Below are 21,073 nucleotides of genomic sequence, written 5' to 3'. Positions count from 1 at the left end.
TGAAGAGTCCCAGTCTTATTAATCGCGCCGAAGCCCTGAGCTCTTCCCTAATCATGTTGTTGCCCGTTTTGATATATAGGAATAGGTATCTTGGAGCTGGGACGACCACATGAGCATGGAGTATTTGATGTAGATATTACCCTGGATTTTATAGAGACACAATTTGTGTGTCTAATCTCTTTTCTAATGATTCCCAATGTTGTTATAGTCACACTTGATTTCCTTTCTTCAGATCCATTTAATTGTGCTTACTCATTACCACCTGTTCCTTGAAGATATGCACTATCAAGTGTTAGGTAGAGGACAAAAACCATTTCCTTATTATGAGTCTGCTTGTTTCTACTTCTACTCCAACACAGGGGAGCTACACAAAATCTCCCCCACAAGCTGCTGCCTGTGAGACAAAAAGTGAATTTTTTTAAATGAGTTGTGTGATTAGGAGACCTGAACAGCATATAGATGTTTTGGGTTCTTTTCGAGTGTTGAGTGAAAACGCATGTTAAATGAAATGAGACAATTTTTAAAATTAAGGTTTTATTATCAATCTTGAACAGTGTAGTCTATTTTGCTGACTCAACGGAAACAACTGAAGCACAAAAAACCCTCTGATATAAAGCTTTATGTACAGCACGTATGTAGAGCTCTTAAATGTCTAAAGCTACTAGTTTAATTGAAGACATTAAACTAATCTTGAATTACCATTCACATGTTTGAATACACTGGGAACTAAAACGTTCAGGTGATTTTTTTTTTTTTTGAGTACAAAAAAAATAGAGATTAGCTTTAGTTATAAAGAGCTCTGCCCATATACACAAAACTATACACTTGACATCCACAAAAATGTGAGCAAGAAAGAAAAAGATTATCAAAAGACGATACATTTAATTCATACCCCGCTGTGGTCCATATCTACAAAGTTTTTTGTCCCTCCCCCACATCCAAACCCTTCCCCACAGAAAAACCACCACATACTTACCACAAGTTTTTAGCAAGTATGCTTTAAAAAAGGCCTTCAAGCATGTTACTTATATAGTTCAATTTCCACTGTCAACAGATCTGGACCTTGACCGAGACCTCTGCCGATCCACAGATGCTGGAGATTTTGATCTACTAGAAGAACCTCGTTTCTGGCTCTTCTCAGGCATTGGAGACCTACTAACTGAACGAGACTTGCTACGGCTCCTACTCCTGGACCTGGTGTAAGACTTGCGGCTTCGGGAACGAGAACGGCTGCGAGACCTGGATGAGCTCCTGCTACGGGAACGAGACCGGCTTCTGGACCTACTAATGAAGTTATACAAATCGATGTTATACTACTATGTCAATACGTAGTAGCTAATAGCAATGTAAAATTCTGAATGCTTTGTCAAGGAGAGGGAGTGTTCACAAGGAAATTTCAGTCTGTACTTCAGCATCATTTGGAGATTTAATAAACAAACTCATACCTGTGTCTTTTGCTGCCTTCAATTAGTTTAATTTTCCTTCCATTGATTTCTTTGCCAGAGAGTTTTTCAATAGCATTCTTTAAGTCACTGTAAGAGGCAAACTCAACCACCCTTTAAAAAAGAAAGAAAACCACCATGATTCACATTAAGTGACAGGAATTACCTAGCCCATGTGACAGATCTTCAAGTATTGCTAGCTCATTCATGTCAGTAACTGAACAGCGAATTAATGTTTTTCTCCCTCAAATAGCACTCATTTGCTTTTGCTAAAATCCGATGGGGCTATGTTTCAACTCAAGCTGTGGGCACCCATTAAGAGTGCTGAAACTACATTCAGTATTTAGAAATATCTGAATCTAGTAATGAATGCTCAACAAGTTTGACAACAGTTCCAGATACTTACCCTTCATTTAGCTTAGGCCTGTGTGCATCTGCAAAGGTTACTTCCCCAGCTTGTCTCATGAAGTCTTTGAGATCCTAACACGAGACCAAATTTGTTATGCAAAGAAACAGAACTAATGTTTACATATATAAAAAAGGTAAGAACATGACTACTGAAAGAGAAGATGTTAGATAAAATTACAAACATGGCACTTGCCATACTTGTATTCTATCAAAATTGAAATATCTACATCAGGGCACGAAATAAATGAAAATAGCACATTTGCTTAAAGCAAAATGCTGATAGTTTTAACATTAAAAGAAAGTATTAGTCTATATATGGAGCTGAGTGCATATTACCTACATATTTTTGAAGTGTAAAAAGATACTGCAATAGAATAAGCCTTATGTTCATACAGAATGTTTACAATACACCAGTTATTTTGTGCCCCATATGTCATAAAAATATAGTTTACTTTACCTTCATTAAAATTTCCCTAGGCTAGCCAAGCAGCAAACTGCATTAAGCGATCGAAGATACCGTCATGATATATGCCCGACTGGCTCTTCGCCACCCATTTGAAGAACACTACCCAGTCGATGGAAGCCTTTAATCGCACAGCCCTCCCTATTAGCAGACTACTGACGGATGCAGACATTTTCTACTCTTGTGGAGTTACCAAGGACCACTTTACTGCGATCAGGATTCCAACGACCGACCACCTAATTTCGTATCTTTCAACTCTTTTCGACCAGGACCTCTTATTCGGAAGCGTTACAGGAGGAACAGCTCTCAACTTAAGGATCAGATCTCGTTAACTCTCTGGGATCGCTGCAAACTGGCACTTTAAGGAAGTGCATCGATTACGTCTAGACCAGCAAACACAGATCTAGAGGTGGCCAACTGCTACATTGTAGGAGCTGACTGGAAAAGTCAACCAGGCCCAACCAAGAGTGACCAAGACAACGATTAGGATAACCCACAGGCACTCCTCGTCATAAGGCCAACGACACAGATAGGCTGGCAAATAAAGGGTTTAATATGTGGTTAAAATTGATTTTGAACAAGAAAAAAATATATATATATTTATAAATTTCCTCAAATATTTACACTGAGTATTTACATATTACATTAATTTGAAAATACCTAAGTTATGTTATTTAAACTAACATTAATAATAATGTTTTCAAATATATTTTATTATATTTTTATTAAAATATAATTTTACATTACATACCTATTAAATGAAATCAAAATAGTTAATTATGTTTTAACAAACCTGCCAGCTGACTCGGGAAGACAGATTCTCTACTATCAGACGGTTTTCTGTTCGTACAGGTGGGGCATTTCTGTGTGGAAAATATTTAGTGTCATCTTCAGTATTTCAAGTTAAGGACACTACAATTTCACTAAGTTTTGCAAGACCAATGAAAAAAGATGGTCCAGGATTTAAAAATATAAGTTACAAAGTAACCTTCCATAAAATAAGCAGAACATGCCTATTTCATGTAGTAACTACCTTTGGCACTGCTATATCAATTGAAGTACGGGGGGAGGGGGTTGTCAGTCAGATGGTAGTATGACACACTTAACTGGATCATATACATTAAGACTACTCAACTATACATACCTCCTGTCATTACGTGGACGTCGGCTACTAAAGCGATCAGAATATCGCCCTCTGCCTCTGCCACCTCTGGAACGGGCCCGTGCATGTTCAATTGTAACCCTGAAAGAAAACAGGACTCCATTTCACTTGTGTACCCTTTGTGACAAGCTTTTGTTAATGAGAAATACAAGAGAACGGATATTCACATTTTATATGGAGTATAAGTTTAAAATAAAACTAGATGAGTAAATCAAACTGTTTTAAAGGTGCATATGAAACAGCATACTGGATGCTACTAGTATCAAGACATTTACCTCTCACTGCAGAGCTCCTTTCCATCCAGTTCATAGACTGCATCATCTGCATCCCTTGGATCCTCAAATTCCTAATTCATAAGAAAACACCATCTTTGATACTACATTTAATAGAAAAACATATGCAAACTGCCTAGTTATTAGACTACTACAGCCTTATAAAAGAAAGCATTAAAAGCAGCTCTCCAGTTTATGAAACTAAATCTTAGCCTACACTAGGAAATTAGGCTGGTATAACTTCACCACTGAGAGGTGTGAAAAATCTATACCTCTAAGCATGCAGTTAAACCAAGTTTAACCCCAGTGTAAGCAGGGCTAGGTTGACAGGAGACTGACCGACCTACCAACTTTTAGGGAGGTGGATTACCTACACTGACAGAAGCCCTGCAGTTGGCATAGATGGTATCGTCACTGAACCACTGCAGTGCTTTAAAATGTATACAAATCTTAAACTACAGCAAAAATTACTACAACACATTGCATTACTAGTAGAAATCTTAATTTTTAGACAAAAATTTTAATGGAAATGGAAGCTTACAGGCTGCATTCCAGCATGTTTACATTGCACCATAAACGCTCAACCCAGACAAGCAAAATCTGTTACCCCAACTTCCACCAACCCCAAATAAAAAGAAAAATTACATGTTTTATCCCACTACAACGGAAAGCAAACACGGACATAAATTAGGTCAGTCCTTACCCAAGGGATGAATCTGCCTATTTCACTCTCACCTATGAGGTAGAGCAGGTATATTTCAGAGACATTACAAGCTACTGAAGGCACGCAACAACCTCTGCAGGGAGTTGAGTTTTGCGGCAACAGCTCTTACCACAAATCCGAAGCCCCTTTTCAGATCAATATCCCGGATGCGTCCGTATCCCTTGAAGAATCGTTCCACATCCTTCTCCCTGGCTGCAGGGTTCAGCCTCCCGATGAATACGCGGCAGCCGCTCATAGTGTCGTTAATCACGATTAAATCGGCTGTAAGAGAAGCAAGGCGACTATCAGCCGCGCCAGGCGTCAACTGCAGCGGTCACGGGGATCAGGGGCCCGACATCCCCCCACCTCAGTCAGCTTTTGTCCGCCTCTCCCCCGCCGCGCCGCGCCACGCAACGCCCACCCCACCCTCACTGCGCAGCCGCCAGCCCTGTGCCGCAGTCTAGAAACTCCGAGAACATCGCACCGGCGAGCCCCGCCCCTCCCGCTCAGCCCCAATGAGAACGAGCCAAGACAAACACCACCCCTCCCTGCACCAATGAGGACGAGCCAAGCGCGCTCCCGCCCCACGCTCGGGTGACTTTCCTGCGGAGCTCAGCGACCCGCACATGCGCAAAGAGTTCCCAAGTTAGAGGAGAAGGCAGTAGACGCCGCCATTTCCATTCCACAAAATGGCCGCCCGAGCCGCGCCCAAAGAGAACAGCAACGATAAGCACCCCCGCCAAGGGACTAGCGCCCAGCTCCCAAAGGGTAGAGTTAAGTAGCAGCGAGAAAGCGACAGCAGCACCAAGCCCTTCCCCCACTTCACTCCCACAGACCAGAGACCGCCTCCCCGAGTAGCGCTGCTCCTCCTCCCCACCCCGGTCTTCCCCAGCCCCGTCCCGCGTTCCCCACAATTTCCTGTCTCAGCTCCCTTCTCTCCTGTCCGTCGTGTGGCCCGCTAGCCCCTCGCCAACCTGCGCTACGATGGTCTCGCGGTGCGTGCCAAGGCCAGACGGGTGCGCGGGTTGGATGATCAGTAACTACTCGCCCGATCTTCCCCCTGCGGCGTCTAGCTCCCGACTGGCGAGTGCGCTGCGTAACTGCGCCACAAAATGGAGGCTGCTAGCACGTGACGTTGGCGTCACGTGACCCATCTCCGGCTCCCCCATGGGTGGAGAGGAGAGGGGGGATGGGGCCCCTCGTGGCAGAGAGAAGCTAGGTCACCGGGTAGGCGGGGCTTGTCCAGGTGTCCCTGAGTCTCGCGATACGGGCCCGGCGCGGCCCTGGCTGTTAGTCGGGGGGCTGAGGCGCTGGGCACCGTAGAGCCGTGGGGCGGCGCCAGGCCCGCGGAGAGCAACTCGGGACGGGCACATCCAGTCCCCCCATTTCTTTACACCTCCCGTACCGCCGGCCCGGTGCAGTGCCCACCCCACCCCCGGAGGCAGTTGCTGGGTCACGTGCGTTTTGACACCGTGACTCACTCCAGGGCCTGGAGGAGCCTGCGGGCTGGAGGCCGCTGGAGCGCGGCGGGGGCCCATCAATGCCAGCGCAGCCTCCGTATTCGTAGCGCGGTAGCGAGCCCGGGACTCCCCGCACGGTTGGCACATGAGTCAGGCGAAAATCTCCCCCTTTCCCAGCTTGGGGAAGCCCTCGCGGGTGGTGAAATCTTCCGGCTGCCCTGGGTCCTCCCTTCGTGATATTTCCCCGCTCCCAAACTTCCTGCCTCCAGGCTGGCCCCACTGCTGGTGGAGGAGAGAGAGTGGGGGGACGAGGTCATATCTTCTTATTGGACCAACGTCTGTTCAATGCAGCATGGTGGTGAAGCTGCCGCTGACCAACTCCTCAAATCCAGTGTTGTTCTAGCACACAAAGGTCAGGACCAGCCGGCACTTTAAAAAGAGCGTTTATTTCGCAAGATCCTTTACAGACATCAGCAGTAACTTGAAGCTGTCTCTGTGTGTGTGCGCGCGCGAGAGAAAGGGCTGTAAAAAACTGGCCTGACATCATAAAGTCTGGAACAGAAAGGGTTAAACATTGCATCATCCAGGAAGCCATCTTGGGGCTGCGGTGGAATACAAACAACTCTGTTTTCATCATGCTTCCTAGCACAGCAGCGTACCTGAATCTGAAATAAGGTGCTAAGCTAATAGCAAGAAGGGTTAACAAAATATTGGCTATCTATCTAATGATATATCAATTAAGAACTGCACCTCTGTTGAGCATCTCATATTCAGGACCCTGACAGAAGTGAGCAGAGGCTTGCAGGAACTGAAAAGCAGTGTGCTCTTGCCCACCAGCTTATTAAAACAATAAAAATAGACCAGAGATCTAAATAATTAAGGTTAATTCAGAACCAAGCAAATAGTGACAGACTAAAGACATAGGCCAACTTCAGCCCTGATTTAGCTCTGTTGATTTTAGAGATTAATTTGGCCTAGGATTGTTTTATTTAGTTTGGTTCCAGAGGAAGGCTGCAGTCAAGATAACAAATGGCCTACTGGGTTCTAAAAGTGAAAGAAATCTGGGAGTTACAAAAATAATGCAGTTTGGTTGTTTCTTCTAATTTGAACTGAATTAATTGTGGGAGAGGGGAGGAGGTTTTGGTGAGGGGATGTGAGAAGCTAAAATATGAGACTGCCATGATGAGATGGGCCCTTTAACTCTTGGATAAACCTTGAAAGATAGGAGTAAAAACTAAGACTACGTGGACATGTTAGGCAGAACTCACTTCTTTTTGATGGTGCTGGAAACAGAAGCAGAAACATGTTTGAATTCCCTGAAAAACATGTTTTTCTTCATTATTCCATCTTTTTCCTGTCTCTTCACATTCCTCTCTTTTCTTTGTTTTTCCATACCTTTCTTTCCTTCTTTTCTGCATTCCTGTTTTCCTCTGTTCATACTTTGTCCTTTTTCCCTAATCTCTGTGTACTAGACTCCATTGTTACCACTGGTGTACTTCCACTGGTGAGAGCAATAATGAAGTTCTTGTTTTAAAAGTGTTACTGAAATGGCAAAAATTAAAACACAGAATATAACCTTCGCACGCTCTTTGAATTTTTCATGGTATTTGATGAAAAATGAATTGATACAGAGCATAGTATGTTTAAGAATCAATCCTGGCAATTTTTCACTGGATTTCCCACTTTTTTATTCATTTTGCAAGAAATCTAAAACCCTCTGCATTAGTCCTTTATCCACATTGCCAGTTACTGTTTGGATTTCTGGTAAGTTAGATATAAATTGATAGTGTTTGTCTACAGAACATTTTATAACTCTTTAGCCATCGTAGAAAATATGTGCACAAAGCTAAACTTCTAGATTTTAATTTGATGAAAAATTTGCTGTGAGGTGGAGATCAAATGAGAAACTAACATCAGCTTAATCAAACTTGCTGTTTAGGGCAAACCTTAATAGGGATCATAGTCTAAGAAAAAAGAGCAGCTCCAGAGACAAGGGGAAAAAACCTGCGAGCACGACTGCATGAAAACTGCCACCCAACTTCATAAAAACAAGCCAGCCTTGTTTAGTGCATGCTATTTTGGCAACCTCCTGGTTCCTTAATTGTCTCTGACAGCTGTCTTCAGTGGATGGCTCATTCACACAAGTTTCAGTGAGGTTTAACCCAATGCATAACTAGGTTTAACTCAACCCATAATAATAGTGACCTCAGCAGTGTTAATGGAGAATAACTTCCCAAAGACATGGAATGTGTGACAGTTGATAAGCATATGAGGTCACTGTTCAGGTTTTGCCTTAGACTACAAGTTTGATGAAGTTGGGCGTATATAATGCTTTTTGGTATCTGTTGGAGATGGAAGCAAAGGGAATGTTGGGAGAGCATTATCAACAGTGTAATAGTAGTGAAGGTGGAAAGGAACGTGCAAAGCTTTCCCTTTAACACCTTAGAGTCAACACTGGAAAATTAGATCCACCTAACTATGTCTTTCAGGGTGTGAAAAATCCATACCCCTGAGTGACATAATTCATCCAACCTAAGACCCAGTGTAGATAGTGAATGCTAAGTTGATGGAACAATTTTTCCATTAACCTACCTACCACCTCTCAGGGAGTTGAATTACCTACACTGACGGGAGAACCCCTCTCATTGGTGTAGGTAGTGTCTATACTGAGGTGCTACAGCACTGTAGCTCCAGCTGCACCACTAGCATTTCTAGTGTAGATAGTCCCTAAATTCTGTGCTTTTAAGGTTTTGGGTTGATAGACTGTGTCCTGCCACAGCCTTAACTATCTGTAGTTTTGTGTGCTAATTTTAGAGAAACGTTAAACACAGTACTAAAGTGATCATGCTTCCACTACACAGCCCAGACAAACTGTGTTTAAACTGTGGTTATGATTACAAGAACCATTTTTAAACCAGCTGGACTAATAAAACACTGTTACCATACAAATGTTAGCAAAGCAGAACTACTTGCATAGCGGAGAGGGACTTTCACATGCATAGGTGGTGTCTATTTTTATCTGTGCCCTCCAACACCCAAGGTCTTGTGTTCCGAAAAAAATCAAGATGCAATTTCCTATACAGTCTGAGCAGCATGGAATTGTGTCTTAGGGCTGGCCTACACACAGTTTTGGTATAGCTGGTATAACTATATTGGTTTAGAACTGATATATTTAAACCTGTTGGACTAACAAAACACTGTTACCATAACCATAACTTTTCTTGATGTCGGGTAGGCCGGTAGATGCATTCCTAGATGTTCAAGTTATAGAAGACACGTCGGCTGCATCTATTACAACCCACATCTTAGAGTTAAATGCTTGTCAGTTGGACCCCAAACTGATGGCTGCTTGTGCATTTGTTGGAGCTGCAAACTTCTCTGGAAGATGTGGTGGAGTATAAGCTTTGCTCAGAGAAAAGTGTAACTCTGATCTCTCCTATACACACTGCAGAGGCCATCTACTCCAACTGGCACTAGTACGAGCTGCAGAATCTTCTGAAGACATTAAAAAGTTATAAATTTAATGTCTTCATTATATTTTTTTTTCAGCAAGAGTCCAAAAAGACTGAATATCTTGGAAAATATAGAAGATACACTGGGACTGGAGTTCAAATTAGTCCAACCTGGGAAAACCCGCTGGCTTTCTCATGAGCGATCCTTGGCTGTTGTCTTAAAATTCCACCAGCCATTATTGCTGGCTTTGGAAAGTATCTACCAAGATGGAATGGATCTAAGTAGTGAGGCTGGTGGATTACTTTTGCTACTACATTCAGAGAAGACTATTCCATTCTCTCCCTCGTAAGTCTACTGTTGAAACCTCTTGGGTCATTAAACAATGCCATCCAGGCATCTACTACAACAGTAGTAGATCTTTGTCCAGCAATAGAAGTTACATTTGGATCAATCAGAGAGCTATCCATTGAAAAAGTACTGGAAGAAGCAAAAATTTCAGTCCAGAAGTTGACTAATGAAGGCATTTATAGAGGGATAGCTCAGGGGTTTGAGCATTGGCCTGCTAAAGCCAGGCTTGTGAGTTCAATCCTTGAGGGGGCCATTTAGGGATCTAGGGCAAAAATTGGGGATTGGTCCTGCTTTGAGCAGGGGGTTGGACTAGATGATCGGCTGAGGTCCCTTCCAACCCTGATATTCTATGATCTTAAAATAATCCTTAAGTGAAGAGGACAAGAAGTATATAAGACAACTGAAAACATACACAGACTTACAGATGCCTGTCCCATAAAACACCAAAAGTTGAGTGGAGTGAGGCACTACTAGCAATGGGGCTGCCGTGTGCTCAGGACAGAATAGAGAATTTGAACACAGTGGAATATCATACAATGAATGAATGAATGATTTGACTTCAACTTCTTTTTTATCATCACTAGTGGCTCGACCTGATCTTTGTGCTATGTCTCCTGGGATGAAAGAAGTAGGAATTCATCTCTTGCTACTTCCAGTCACAACAGCTACAATTGAGTGTTGTTTTTCATCATTGACTAGAATTTTGTGTTCTGAAAGTAGTCGCCTTCTGCCTGATCATGTGAATGAACTAATAAGCATATCAATTGAAGGAATGGAAGTACCGGACACACGAGAAGTCACCGAAGATGAACGCATTACATTCAAGAAATTCATTAACAGAGTTGTGCAAAATTATAACAAGAAACCAAGAAGGATGTAGGCATAGTGCTTCATAGAAGGCTTGAGTAGCCAACTTTAATTTGTGTGATTTTGAAACATGAGTTAAATCTAATAAATGGTCATGAAACATTTTTTCAGTTTTACTATGGTGCCATACAGCCCACCTTCACTCTCACGGTCTCACCCCTCATTGACCCTGACAACCCCAACCCCCCCACCCCCCCAGGAAATTCAAACACCTCCCCCCACCCACCCCTAATTTCAGTTCCTGGGGAATACACTGGTTAGGAGTTCTCTAACTTCATTGCACTGCAACCCCCTACTGACAGCAAAAATTACTGCACGACCCCAGGATGGGGGATCAGAAGCCTGAGCCTGCCCAAGTCCCACCACCCCGGGCAGGGGGATCAAAGCCGAAGCCCTAGGGCTTCAGCCCCAGGCTGGGGCCCTCTAACCTGAGCTTTGCCAACAAGGGCTTTGGCTCTGGTGTCAGATGGTGGGGCTCGGGCTTCAGCCCCTGCCCCTGGGCCCAGCAAGTCTAATGCCAGCCCTGGTAACCCCATTAAAACAGTTGCAACCCACTTTGGGGTCCCTACCCACAGTTTGAGAACCTCTGGTGTAGGAATTTGTGAAGCATCTTGGCAGAGCTATGAAAGGCAATCTGGGGGGCTAACATCAATGTGTATGATCAAAGGAAAGAGGTGCATATGTACCCTGAGAGATTCAGTATGCCTTATTTCAGAACTGTGGTGTATAGGTATTGTCAGTAGCAGGGTACAGGGGTCTTGTTGCCATGGGGATTGTCAGACATTAGGTGAGAGATGAGTGTGATCTGTGAGATGAATGAATGGTAAGTGAATGTATAGTGTTAAATGGCATCTTGGGCAAAAGGGTGAAAGGGTTGTAAAATGAAATAGGTGTGGAGTTCTTTTTATGGTGTAGGCTTCGTGTTTGAGTGTAGGGCAGATACAGTTAGCCCAGGGGTGGGCAAACTTTTTGGCCTGAGGGCCACATCTGCGAATAGAAATTGTATGGCGGGCCATGAATGCACACAAAATTGGGCTTGGGGTACGGGAGGTGGTGAGGACTCTGGTTGGGGGTGAGGAGTTTGGGGTGTAGGAGGGTGAGTCTCTCCAGCCCTTGATAATGTTATTCTATGATCTTCTCCAAGTTTGTCTGGATTTTAGATTTAAGAACAGCACTATTGATATACAAAAATAAATACTGGTTTGCTTTGAATACATGGTGTCAAGGCTGATTTCCCTACTCTGGCACTTTGAGTGCAGAAGGTGGGGGCCCTCAAGGATTCTAAAAATTATACTGGTCACTCCAGTCTTGTATTAAACTCCTAAGGTTACAGCTTTTTCCTGAGCTTGGATGGGTAGATGCTGCCACCACCCAAGTGCAAAAACCCCTTTGAGAACCCAGGAAGGCGCACTTGGGAATTTCTTCCTGTGGGGTACCCTCAAGCCCTTTCACCCCCTCCCCCTCCGGGAAGAGCTGACAAAGAAAACCAGCTGTTGCCACCAGCTAATTAAACAACATATGCACAAGCCTCTTAGGACACAAAAATCCAATCCTGCCCCATTCCAACTCCTTCCCCAAATCCCTGCCCCAGCCCTGCCTTTTCTCCCCCCCCCCCCGAGCGCGCCATGTTCCCACTCCTCCCCCCGCTCCCAGAGTGTGCTAATGCTGCCAACATTGGTTGGTGGCGGCTGGACAGGAAGTCCTGGGAGGTAGGCGGAGGAGAAGGGACACAGCGTGCTCAAGGGAGGGGGAGGAGGTGGGGTAGGGGGTGAGGGTAGCTTGGCTGCCAGTGGGTGCAAAGCACCCACAAGTCTTTCCCTGTGGGTGCTCCAGCTCCAGAGCACCCACGGAGTCGGTGCCTATGCTACCAGCTTTGACTGCTTTTCTTGAGAGAAAACTGTGAATTCATGTTACCAGGCAGATCTGACAAAACTGCCAATCTGTACTGTGCTGCTAACATAGGTATAAAAATGGGCTCCTTCTCTAGTTAAAGGGAGATACATGAACCCTACCATCAGACATCTGAAAGATTAAAAAATATGTACTATGTCACTAGGCACTGGGACACTATTTGACATGGGGAAGAATAGCTTCCCCTAGTAAAAAACTACGGGAATCCATATTAATGGTTTAACATACAGTAGTAAACTCAGATAAACTGGAGCATTGTAGAGGATTACTGCATTTCTTTAAAAGGTGACTTGTAAAGGGGAAAAAAAGGTGATTTGGGTTGGGAGAGTGATTTTTCCTGTTTATTTTTACATTAGGGGAAGGGAGGATGGTACTGTGGTTAAATAATTGAACTGGGACTCAAGAGACCTGGGTGTTGTGAGGATAAAATCCATTAGATATTTCAAAGCACTCAGATACTATGGTATCTAGTATGCAGGAGGATAGAGAGAGAGAAGAAATATACTGTGGTCTACCTTGCAAGACTAACTGGAGAATAAGTGAAATGAGATCATCTATAGGACCAAGATGGTGCAAGCTGTGTTAATGAGAGGGAAATATATATTTCATCCAGTTATTTAAGACTCTCTTTTGTTTAAATGTATTTAACTTCAATAGCTAAATAAGATTAAATTGCTAATGGGCAAAGGGTCCTTTTGTTAAAGCTTCAGCAACTTTACTCTTTTAAGAGCTCACAGAGAACATGTTGTGAGGCACAAAGGCAGACCTTACATTCCTGATATTTCTAAGGTAAAAGATATTTTAAAAACCATTTTTTCATGCCTTCATTATATAAAATAAAACAGAAAAAAACCAAAACAACAAAAAGACAAGTTCAGTTCTTTAGCAATCTTTTGCTGGTCCCACATAAGAGTTATGGATCCTAACAGCTACATTTTCTTGATATACATATTTTTTGAAAATAAAAATAAAAACATTAGAATTTTGGCTGCTCAAAATTAAAAGGCAGTAGCAAAAGTTGCCCAAAAGGGTTGCCAGTCCCCATCTGTTGAGTTTATATCTTCTTCTTGTAAAGAATGGCTCAGAGTTGTCTGGCAAAACAAATAGGGCAGGGCTGGTTCTGCCATACAGGGCAGTACAGGTAATTGCTCACAACAGCAAAATAATGTATTTGCACTATATATTGCACAGCTCTGGCATTCACTGGGCAGACTGTCATGTCTAAGTTACTGACACAAACTATACACTAGATGAACTGTCAAAGTCAACAACAAAGTAGGTGCGGTAATATCTTTTATTGGACCAACTTCTGTTGGTGAGAGAGACAAGCTTTTGAGCTTCACAGAACTCATCTTCAAAGAGGGCTTGTCTCTTTCACCAACAGAAGTTAGTCCAATAAAAAAAATATTACCTCACCCATCTTGTCTCTCTAATATCCTGAGACCAACACAGCTACAACTACAATGCAAAAGTGAACACTGCTAAGACAACTCCTTGTCAGACTGAGCAAGGAAGCAAGTTCCAGAGATGAGGACCTCTGCTGAGAATCTCCTTCCCCAACCCCAGAAGAACAAGTTTTATGAGTTGGCTCAAATGCCCCAACTTATCTCGTGTACTGGGTTAAAACATAAGGTGATAAGGGATCTCACAAGTCTTGTTTCCACGGGACTCTTTTCTTAGGATTTCCCACTGTTGCTATCACCACTACAGCTCCACTGAACTTAGCAGAGGTCAAGGTGGGAGATCTAGTTTACCCTATAGCCACTGATATTTTAACAGGTGTGTCTTCTAGAAATTCTTTGAACTGGGCTAGAGGTCACAGTGATTAAAATACTAGCAGCTAATGGTGCTACTCTTGTACTTCCGCCATTGCTAGTACCAGTAAAGTCTCCCCAAAATAGCAATGGAGGGTACGTCTACACAGGAACTAGACACACACGGCTGGTCTGTGCTAGCCAATTCGGACTTGCAGGGCTCAGCTGCGGGGTTGTTTCATTGCTGTGTAGACTTCTGGGCACAGGGTGGAGCCCAGGGTCTAGGACCCTGTGGGATGGGTGTAGACATAGAATCATAGAACTTGAAGGGACCTCGAGAGGTCATCTAGACCAGTCCCCTGCACTCGTGGCAGGACTAATTATCTAGACCATTCCTGACAGGCGTTTGTCTAACGTCCTCTTAAAAATCTCCAGTGATGGAGGTTCCACAACCTCCGTAGGCAATTTATTCCAGTGCTTAACCACCCTGACAGGAAGTTTTTCCTAATGCACAATCTAAACCTCCCCTGCTGTAATTTAAGCCCATTGCTTCTTGTCCTATCCTCAGAGGTTAAGAAAAACTATTTTTCTTCCTCCTCCTTGTAACAACGTTTTACATATTTGAAAACTGTTGTCATGTCTCCTCTTTTCCAGACTAAACAAACCCAGTTTTTTCAGTTTTCCCTCATAGGTCATGTTTTCCAGACCTTTAGTCATTTTTGTCACTCGTCTCTGGACTTGTTTCTTGACTTTAGCAAAGCTTTTGACACGGTCTCCCACAGTATTCTTGTCAGCAAGTTAAGGAAGTATGGGCTGGATGAATGCACTATAAGGTGGGTAGAAAGCTGGCTAGATTGTCGGGCTCAACGGGTAGTGATCAATGGCTCCATGTCTAGTTGGCAGCCGGTATCAAGTGGAGTGCCCCAAGGGTCGGTCCTGGGGCCGGTTTTGTTCAATATCTTCATAAATGATCTGGAGGATGGTGTGGATTGCACTCTCAGCAAATTTGCGGATGATAGTAAACTGGGAGGAGTGGTAGATACGCTGGAGGGGAGGGATAGGATACAGAAGGACCTAGACAAATTGGAGGATTGGGCCAAAAGAAATCTGATGAGGTTCAATAAGGATAAGTGCAGGGTCCTGCACTTAGGACGGAAGAACCCAATGCACAGCTACAGACTAGGGACCGAATGGCTAGGCAGCAGTTCTGCGGAAAAGGACCTAGGGGTGACAGTGGACGAGAAGCTGGATATGAGTCAGCAGTGTGCCCTTGTTGCCAAGAAGGCCAATGGCATTTTGGGATGTATAAGTAGGGGCATAGCAAGCAGATCGAGGGACGTGATCGTTCCCCTCTATTCGACATTGTTGAGGCCTCATCTGGAGGACTGTGTCCAGTTTTGGGCCTCACACTACAAGAAGGATGTGGATAAATTGGAGAGAGTCCAGCGAAGGGCAACAAAAATGATTAGGGGTCTGGAACACATGACTTATGAGGAGAGGCTGAGGGAGCTGGGATTGTTTAGCCTGCAGAAGAGAAGAATGAGGGGGGATTTGATAGCTGCTTTCAACTACCTGAAAGGGGGTTCCAAAGAGGATGGCTCTAGACTGTTCTCAATGGTAGCAGATGACAGAACGAGGAGTAATGGTCTCAAGTTGCAGTGGGGGAGGTTTAGATTGGATATTAGCAAAAACTTTTTCACTAAGAGGGTGGTGAAACACTGGAATGCGTTACCTAGGGAGGTGGTAGAATCTCCTTCCTTAGAGGTTTTTAAGGTCAGGCTTGACAAAGCCCTGGCTGGGATGATTTAACTGGGAATTGGTCCTGCTTCGAGCAGGGGGTTCGACTAGATGACCTTCTGGGGTCCCTTCCAACCCTGATATTCTATGATTCTCTCCCATTTGTCCACATGCTTCCTGAAATGTGGCACCCAGGACTGGACACAATACTCCAGTTGAGGCCTAATCAGCATGGAGTAGAGTGGAAGAATTACTGCTCATGTCTTGCTTACAACACTTCTGCTTATACATCTCAGAAGGATGTTTGCTTTCTTTTGCAACAGCGTTTCACTGTTGACTCATATTTAGCTTGTGGTCCACTATAACCCCCAGATCCCTTTCCGCAGTACTCCTTCTTAGGCAGTCATTTTCCATGTGGTATGTGTGCAGCTGATTGTTTCTTCCTAAATGGAATACTTTGCATTTGTCGTTATTGAATTTCATCCTATTTGCGTCAAACCATTTCTCCAGTTTGTTCAGATCATTCTGAATGTTAATCCTATCCTGCAGAGCATTTGCAACGCTTCCCAGCTTGGTATTGTCCACAAACTTTATAAGTGTACTCTGTATGCCATTACCTAGATCATTGATGAAGATATTGAACAGAACCGGACCCAGAACTGATTCTTGTGGGACCCCACTCGTTATGCCCTTCCAACCTGTCTGTGAACCACTGCTAAATACTCTCTGGGAATGGTTTTCCAGCCAGTTTTGCACCCACGTTATAGTCGCTCTATCTAGGTTGCATTTCCCTTGTTTATTTATGATAAGGCCATGTGGGACAGTATCAAAAGCCATACTAAAATCAAGATCATACCACATCTACCGCTTCCCCCCATCCACAAGGCTTGTTACCCTGTCAAAGAAAGCTATCAGGTTGGTTTGTCACAATTTGTTTTTCACAAATCCATGCTGACTGTTACTTATCACCTTATTATCTTCTAGATGTTTGCAAATTGATTGCTTAATTATTTGCTCCATTATCTTTCCGGGTACAGAAGTTAAGCTGACTGGTCTGTAATTCCCTGGGTTGTCCTTATTTCCCTTTTTATAGATGGGCGCTATATTTGCCCTTTTCCAGTTTTCTGGAATCTCTCCCGTCTTCCATGACTTTTCAAAGATAATTGCTCAGATATCTCCTCAGTGAGCTCCTTGAGTATTCTAGGATGCATTTCATCAGGCCCTGGTGATTTGAAGATATCTAATTTATCCAAGTAATTTTTAACTTGTTCTATTTTAGCCTCTTCTGATCCTACCTCATTTTCACTGGCATTCACTATGTTAGACATCCAATCGCCACCAACCTTCTTGGTGAAAATTGAAACAAATAATTCATTAAGCACCTCTGCCATTTTCACATTTTCTGTTGTTATTTTTCCCCCCTCATTGACTAATGGGCCTACCGTGTCCTTGGTCTTGCTCTTCTAATGTATTTCTGGAATGTTTTCTTGTTACCCTTTATGTATCTAGCTAGTTTGATCTCGTTTTGTGCCTTGGCCTTTCTAATTTTGTGCTTACATACGTGTGTTATTTGTTTATATTCATCCTTTGTAATTTGACCTAGTTTCCACTTTTTGTAGGACTTTTTTGATTTTTAGATCATTGAAGATCTCCTGTTTAAGCCAGGATGGCCTCTTGCTATACTTCCTATCTTTCCTACGCAGTGGGATAGTTTGCTCTTATGCCCTTAATAATGTGTCTTTGAGAAACTGCCAACTGTCTTCCATTGGTTTGCCCTTTAATGTTAAGAATGTTTAGGCTAGACAGCTCCTGTGAAGCCCTATGGTGGGCAGATGCTTGAAATATCTGGTTTTGATTGACGCGAGGTCTTTGGTCTTTACACCTTTTCAACACTTGTATAGCATGTTATGCAAACAGTGTATTTGGAACACACAGCCAGATTCTCAGCACTCCTTGTGCCTGCTTTGTACTGCTCATTAACATTAGAATCTTAATTCTGTTCCCATAGAGATGCCACACTTCTATCACTTCCTCCTTCCATCACATTTTCCCCTTCCCATGGGAGCAGAGTTAAAGTTGTTTTCCAGAACTTTTTTTTATATTTAATGCATTTGTTTTGATATTGAAAGAATGATTTTTGGAGTGTCTAACATTTCATAGTACCCCTTGATCTGCCCAACCAAAAAAACCCCCCTAAACATTACGTGACAACATATAAAACCTAGGTAATTTTTTCATTAGGTCTTGTGAGAGGCAGTTTTCAATGTCAACTGTTTTTTTTTAATTTGTCTGTTACTTTGATTTAGTATTCAAACAATTTCTCCTTCTGTCCCTGCCAAAATGCTTTCTTTGTCTAGGGGAAATTTTGCATAGTTTCATGTTTAACTGATTAACACAGTGTTTAAGTAATGTGCAAAGGTGAAGTTTGTGGTAGTGCTGGGAACAGAGGTCTAACCTGTGTAACCGATATCTCATCCACTGGGGCATAGTGCTTTGATATAGATGACTTTAAATCTTTATACTTTATTAGACCAAGTTTAATGGGGCTAATGCTGATACCTCTTTGAGATGTATAGGTGAAAGAACACTAGGTACGTTTTTCAGTAGGTTATGTGGTTGAGGCAAAGGCTATGGAACTGCAGACACAGGGTTCTTGTTTCAGCTCTCCACTTGGGTATGGTTTATCTAATAATCTAGTCATCTGAAGTCATGGTTTTGTTACACTGTTCACCATTTCCTGTAATGTCTGACAAATCTCCATGATAAAGCCACCAGATCAGCTGTCTGTGAGGATGACAGCTCTGTACTGCAACCCAGGTCCTTCTCCTGCAACTGTTCTCTCATACACAGCAGAAATGTTTTTGTTTTGTGTTACAGCCAGCCATTGATAGTCTCTTGCAGCCCATTTTGGGCAAGGTCATCTCAGAACCTTAAAAACGGGGATGCCCAAACACTGACCCCATAAAAACTACCATGGCCATTTACCAAGAGGAGCTGCACTTAATTTACCTAAAATTCACCTACAGAGCAGTTTTCAGCCACCCTCATCTTTAATAATACTGAGAGAAGACCTATAAGGCTGCTGGGCCCAGCTTGCACTGCTTCAGTTTAGGTCAACATTAAGGATTGCAGGCTGGAACTGGTTCTGGTAGCTCCATTGACCCCATCTCCACACTTAAAATGAGACTGGGACATGACTGTTGTGTTCTGTATTACTCTGTGGGCCATGCTTTTGCCTAAGCTACACGTTGGCCTCCCAAACTCCTGTTCTGCTGGGCTGTGAAATGAATTTATCATAGGTCACCTGACTTGCCAATCAAAATTGTAAACATATCCCTCCCATTCCTCGCTTTCTCTGTGGACAACATTCCTTTTGAACAGGAGATGGTGCTATTTAATCACAGTGGCTTCTCTGTCAGAGGTTTTTCTATTCTCAACCAACACAATATAAATAGAAAAGGAGGACTTGTGGCACCTTAGAGACTAACCAATTTATTAGAGCATAAGCTTTCGTGAGCTACAGCTCACTTCTTCTGAAGAAGTGAGCTGTAGCTCACAAAAGCTTATGCTCTAATAAATTGGTTAGTCTCTAAGGTGCCACAAGTCCTCCTTTTCTTTTTGCGAATACAGACTAACACGGCTGTTACTCTGAAACCTGACAATATAAATAGAATCACTAAATCGGGGATTACTAGCATCATTAAAGTTAGGGAGACCTCAGAAGGATCTGTTGGTAACTCCTGGTCCTGATTAGAATAGCTTAATAACTAATTCAGAATGGCAGTGAAGTGAAAGTCCTTCCAATATCAGAGCTCTTCAGTAATAGCTTGTCCTATGCAGGCTGCTTTTAACTTCCTTGCACTGATTTCCAAGGAAGTATGTTCTGGTTAATAATCGACCATTCTCTAGGCTGCCTCTGCCCCCTGCTTTTTCTCGTTTGCTTGCTCTTCCACCTTCTCTTGCATAGCATGGGTGGTGATGCATAAGCCTCTGGGCTAATGAGTCATGTTTCACAAGACATTTTGGCTAATATAATTAGGCGTTCAAGGATCAGATATTTTCAGTAATCATCTCATGGTACAGTAGTAATAGATAATCTACCTTCAGGTCTGGATTTACTATGCATGATAAGGAGGACTAGGTGATTTAAGTGAGTGGTAATGAGCTAGAACCATTTACCTCTTGGTCACCAGTCCAACAGTTAACATCTGGAAATGAATGAACTGGGGAGGAGGGTGTGGGTGTGTCTCAGCAAAGAGGTCAAAGACCAAACAGATCTGGTAATTGAGCTATCATTTTTGTAAGAGGGCCACTCAGTGCAACAAAAATAAGTCTATGCACTGTACTGCAGGCTGATAACTCACTACTTGGTTTAACTGAATCACAATAGGAAAACTTCCATTGATTAAACATGTAGTAAGGGAGGGGTGGAGCATGGATCAATCCCATAATACACTGGGTAGCCCAGTTAACCCTATCATGAGCACTTTACTACCATCTGCTTGTCCTCCTGGTGCCCTTGCCAGGGCACAGTTGAGCACAGCAGATGTGGCCACGGCACAGTACAGTGTTGGGGAAGCTGATCCAGCTGCAGTCATCAAAAGTTTTTATTGTGATGGTTTTTAATTATCACTAGAAATGCAAAACAAAGAAATTACCACCAGCAAAGGTGAGGGAACCCTGGCCTTCAACCTCTTGTAATATTATCCAGGGGATTAATATCCTGACAGATAATGGCATTCCCCTCACTGTGCACCATGGCTGGGGGTAATGCATCGTGATCTGAACATTTTTTTTCAACTATGATTGGTGAGATGTGACTGATTTGTCTCATCAAAAGCAAATGACGATTCCCACCATAGAATGACTCTGAATGCACAACAGAGGTGGTAAACTGGGGTGGAGGCAAGAGAGACAAGGTCTGCGTGAGGAAGGGAGAAATTGATTCAGTCACTGTGACCTATTCAGTCTTTGGCCTCTCTGCCAAGACTGCCAACAAGAGGGAGAACTGTGGTGGTGGGTTTTCTACCGTGAACCCCAGGCCATCAGAACCAGAACTGTGATGATAAACTCACACCCCAACTAGTCAGCAA

The 21,073-nt window shown here is 43.2% G+C and overlaps 1 protein-coding gene and 1 long non-coding RNA gene across 3 annotated transcripts; one reads left to right on the top strand and one right to left on the bottom strand.

Annotated features, from left to right (window-relative positions):
- Window positions 1-517: 517 nt before the first annotated feature.
- Window positions 518-5,584, bottom strand: SRSF5 (serine and arginine rich splicing factor 5). 2 transcript variants are annotated; one of them, XM_073348480.1, is made up of 8 exons: window positions 5,425-5,581; window positions 4,581-4,732; window positions 3,751-3,821; window positions 3,458-3,556; window positions 3,107-3,176; window positions 1,849-1,922; window positions 1,446-1,556; window positions 518-1,284 (listed from the first exon to the last, which is right to left on the bottom strand). In XM_073348480.1, exons 2-8 carry the CDS (start codon window positions 4,704-4,706, stop codon window positions 1,035-1,037), a joined length of 801 nt encoding a protein of 266 aa, XP_073204581.1. In that variant the 5' UTR covers window positions 4,707-4,732; window positions 5,425-5,581; the 3' UTR covers window positions 518-1,034. The 2 variants fall into 2 exon arrangements, with proteins under 2 accessions (XP_073204581.1, XP_073204582.1); XM_073348481.1 differs by lacking the exons at window positions 518-1,284; window positions 1,446-1,556 and having other exon boundaries at window positions 1,890-2,847; window positions 5,425-5,584.
- LOC140912975 (uncharacterized) lies at window positions 5,043-10,682 on the top strand. The gene is made up of 3 exons (XR_012159430.1): window positions 5,043-7,674; window positions 9,460-9,708; window positions 10,296-10,682. It is a non-coding gene; the product is annotated as an uncharacterized lncRNA (long non-coding RNA).
- The last annotated feature ends 10,391 nt before the right edge of the window (window positions 10,683-21,073 follow it).

The sequence above is a fragment of the Lepidochelys kempii genome, chromosome 6 (genome assembly GCF_965140265.1).
Source record: "Lepidochelys kempii isolate rLepKem1 chromosome 6, rLepKem1.hap2, whole genome shotgun sequence".
Lineage (NCBI taxonomy): Eukaryota > Metazoa > Chordata > Testudines > Cheloniidae > Lepidochelys > Lepidochelys kempii.
Note: the sequence above shows the minus strand (reverse complement) of the source record. Positions and strands in the feature narration are given on the sequence as shown.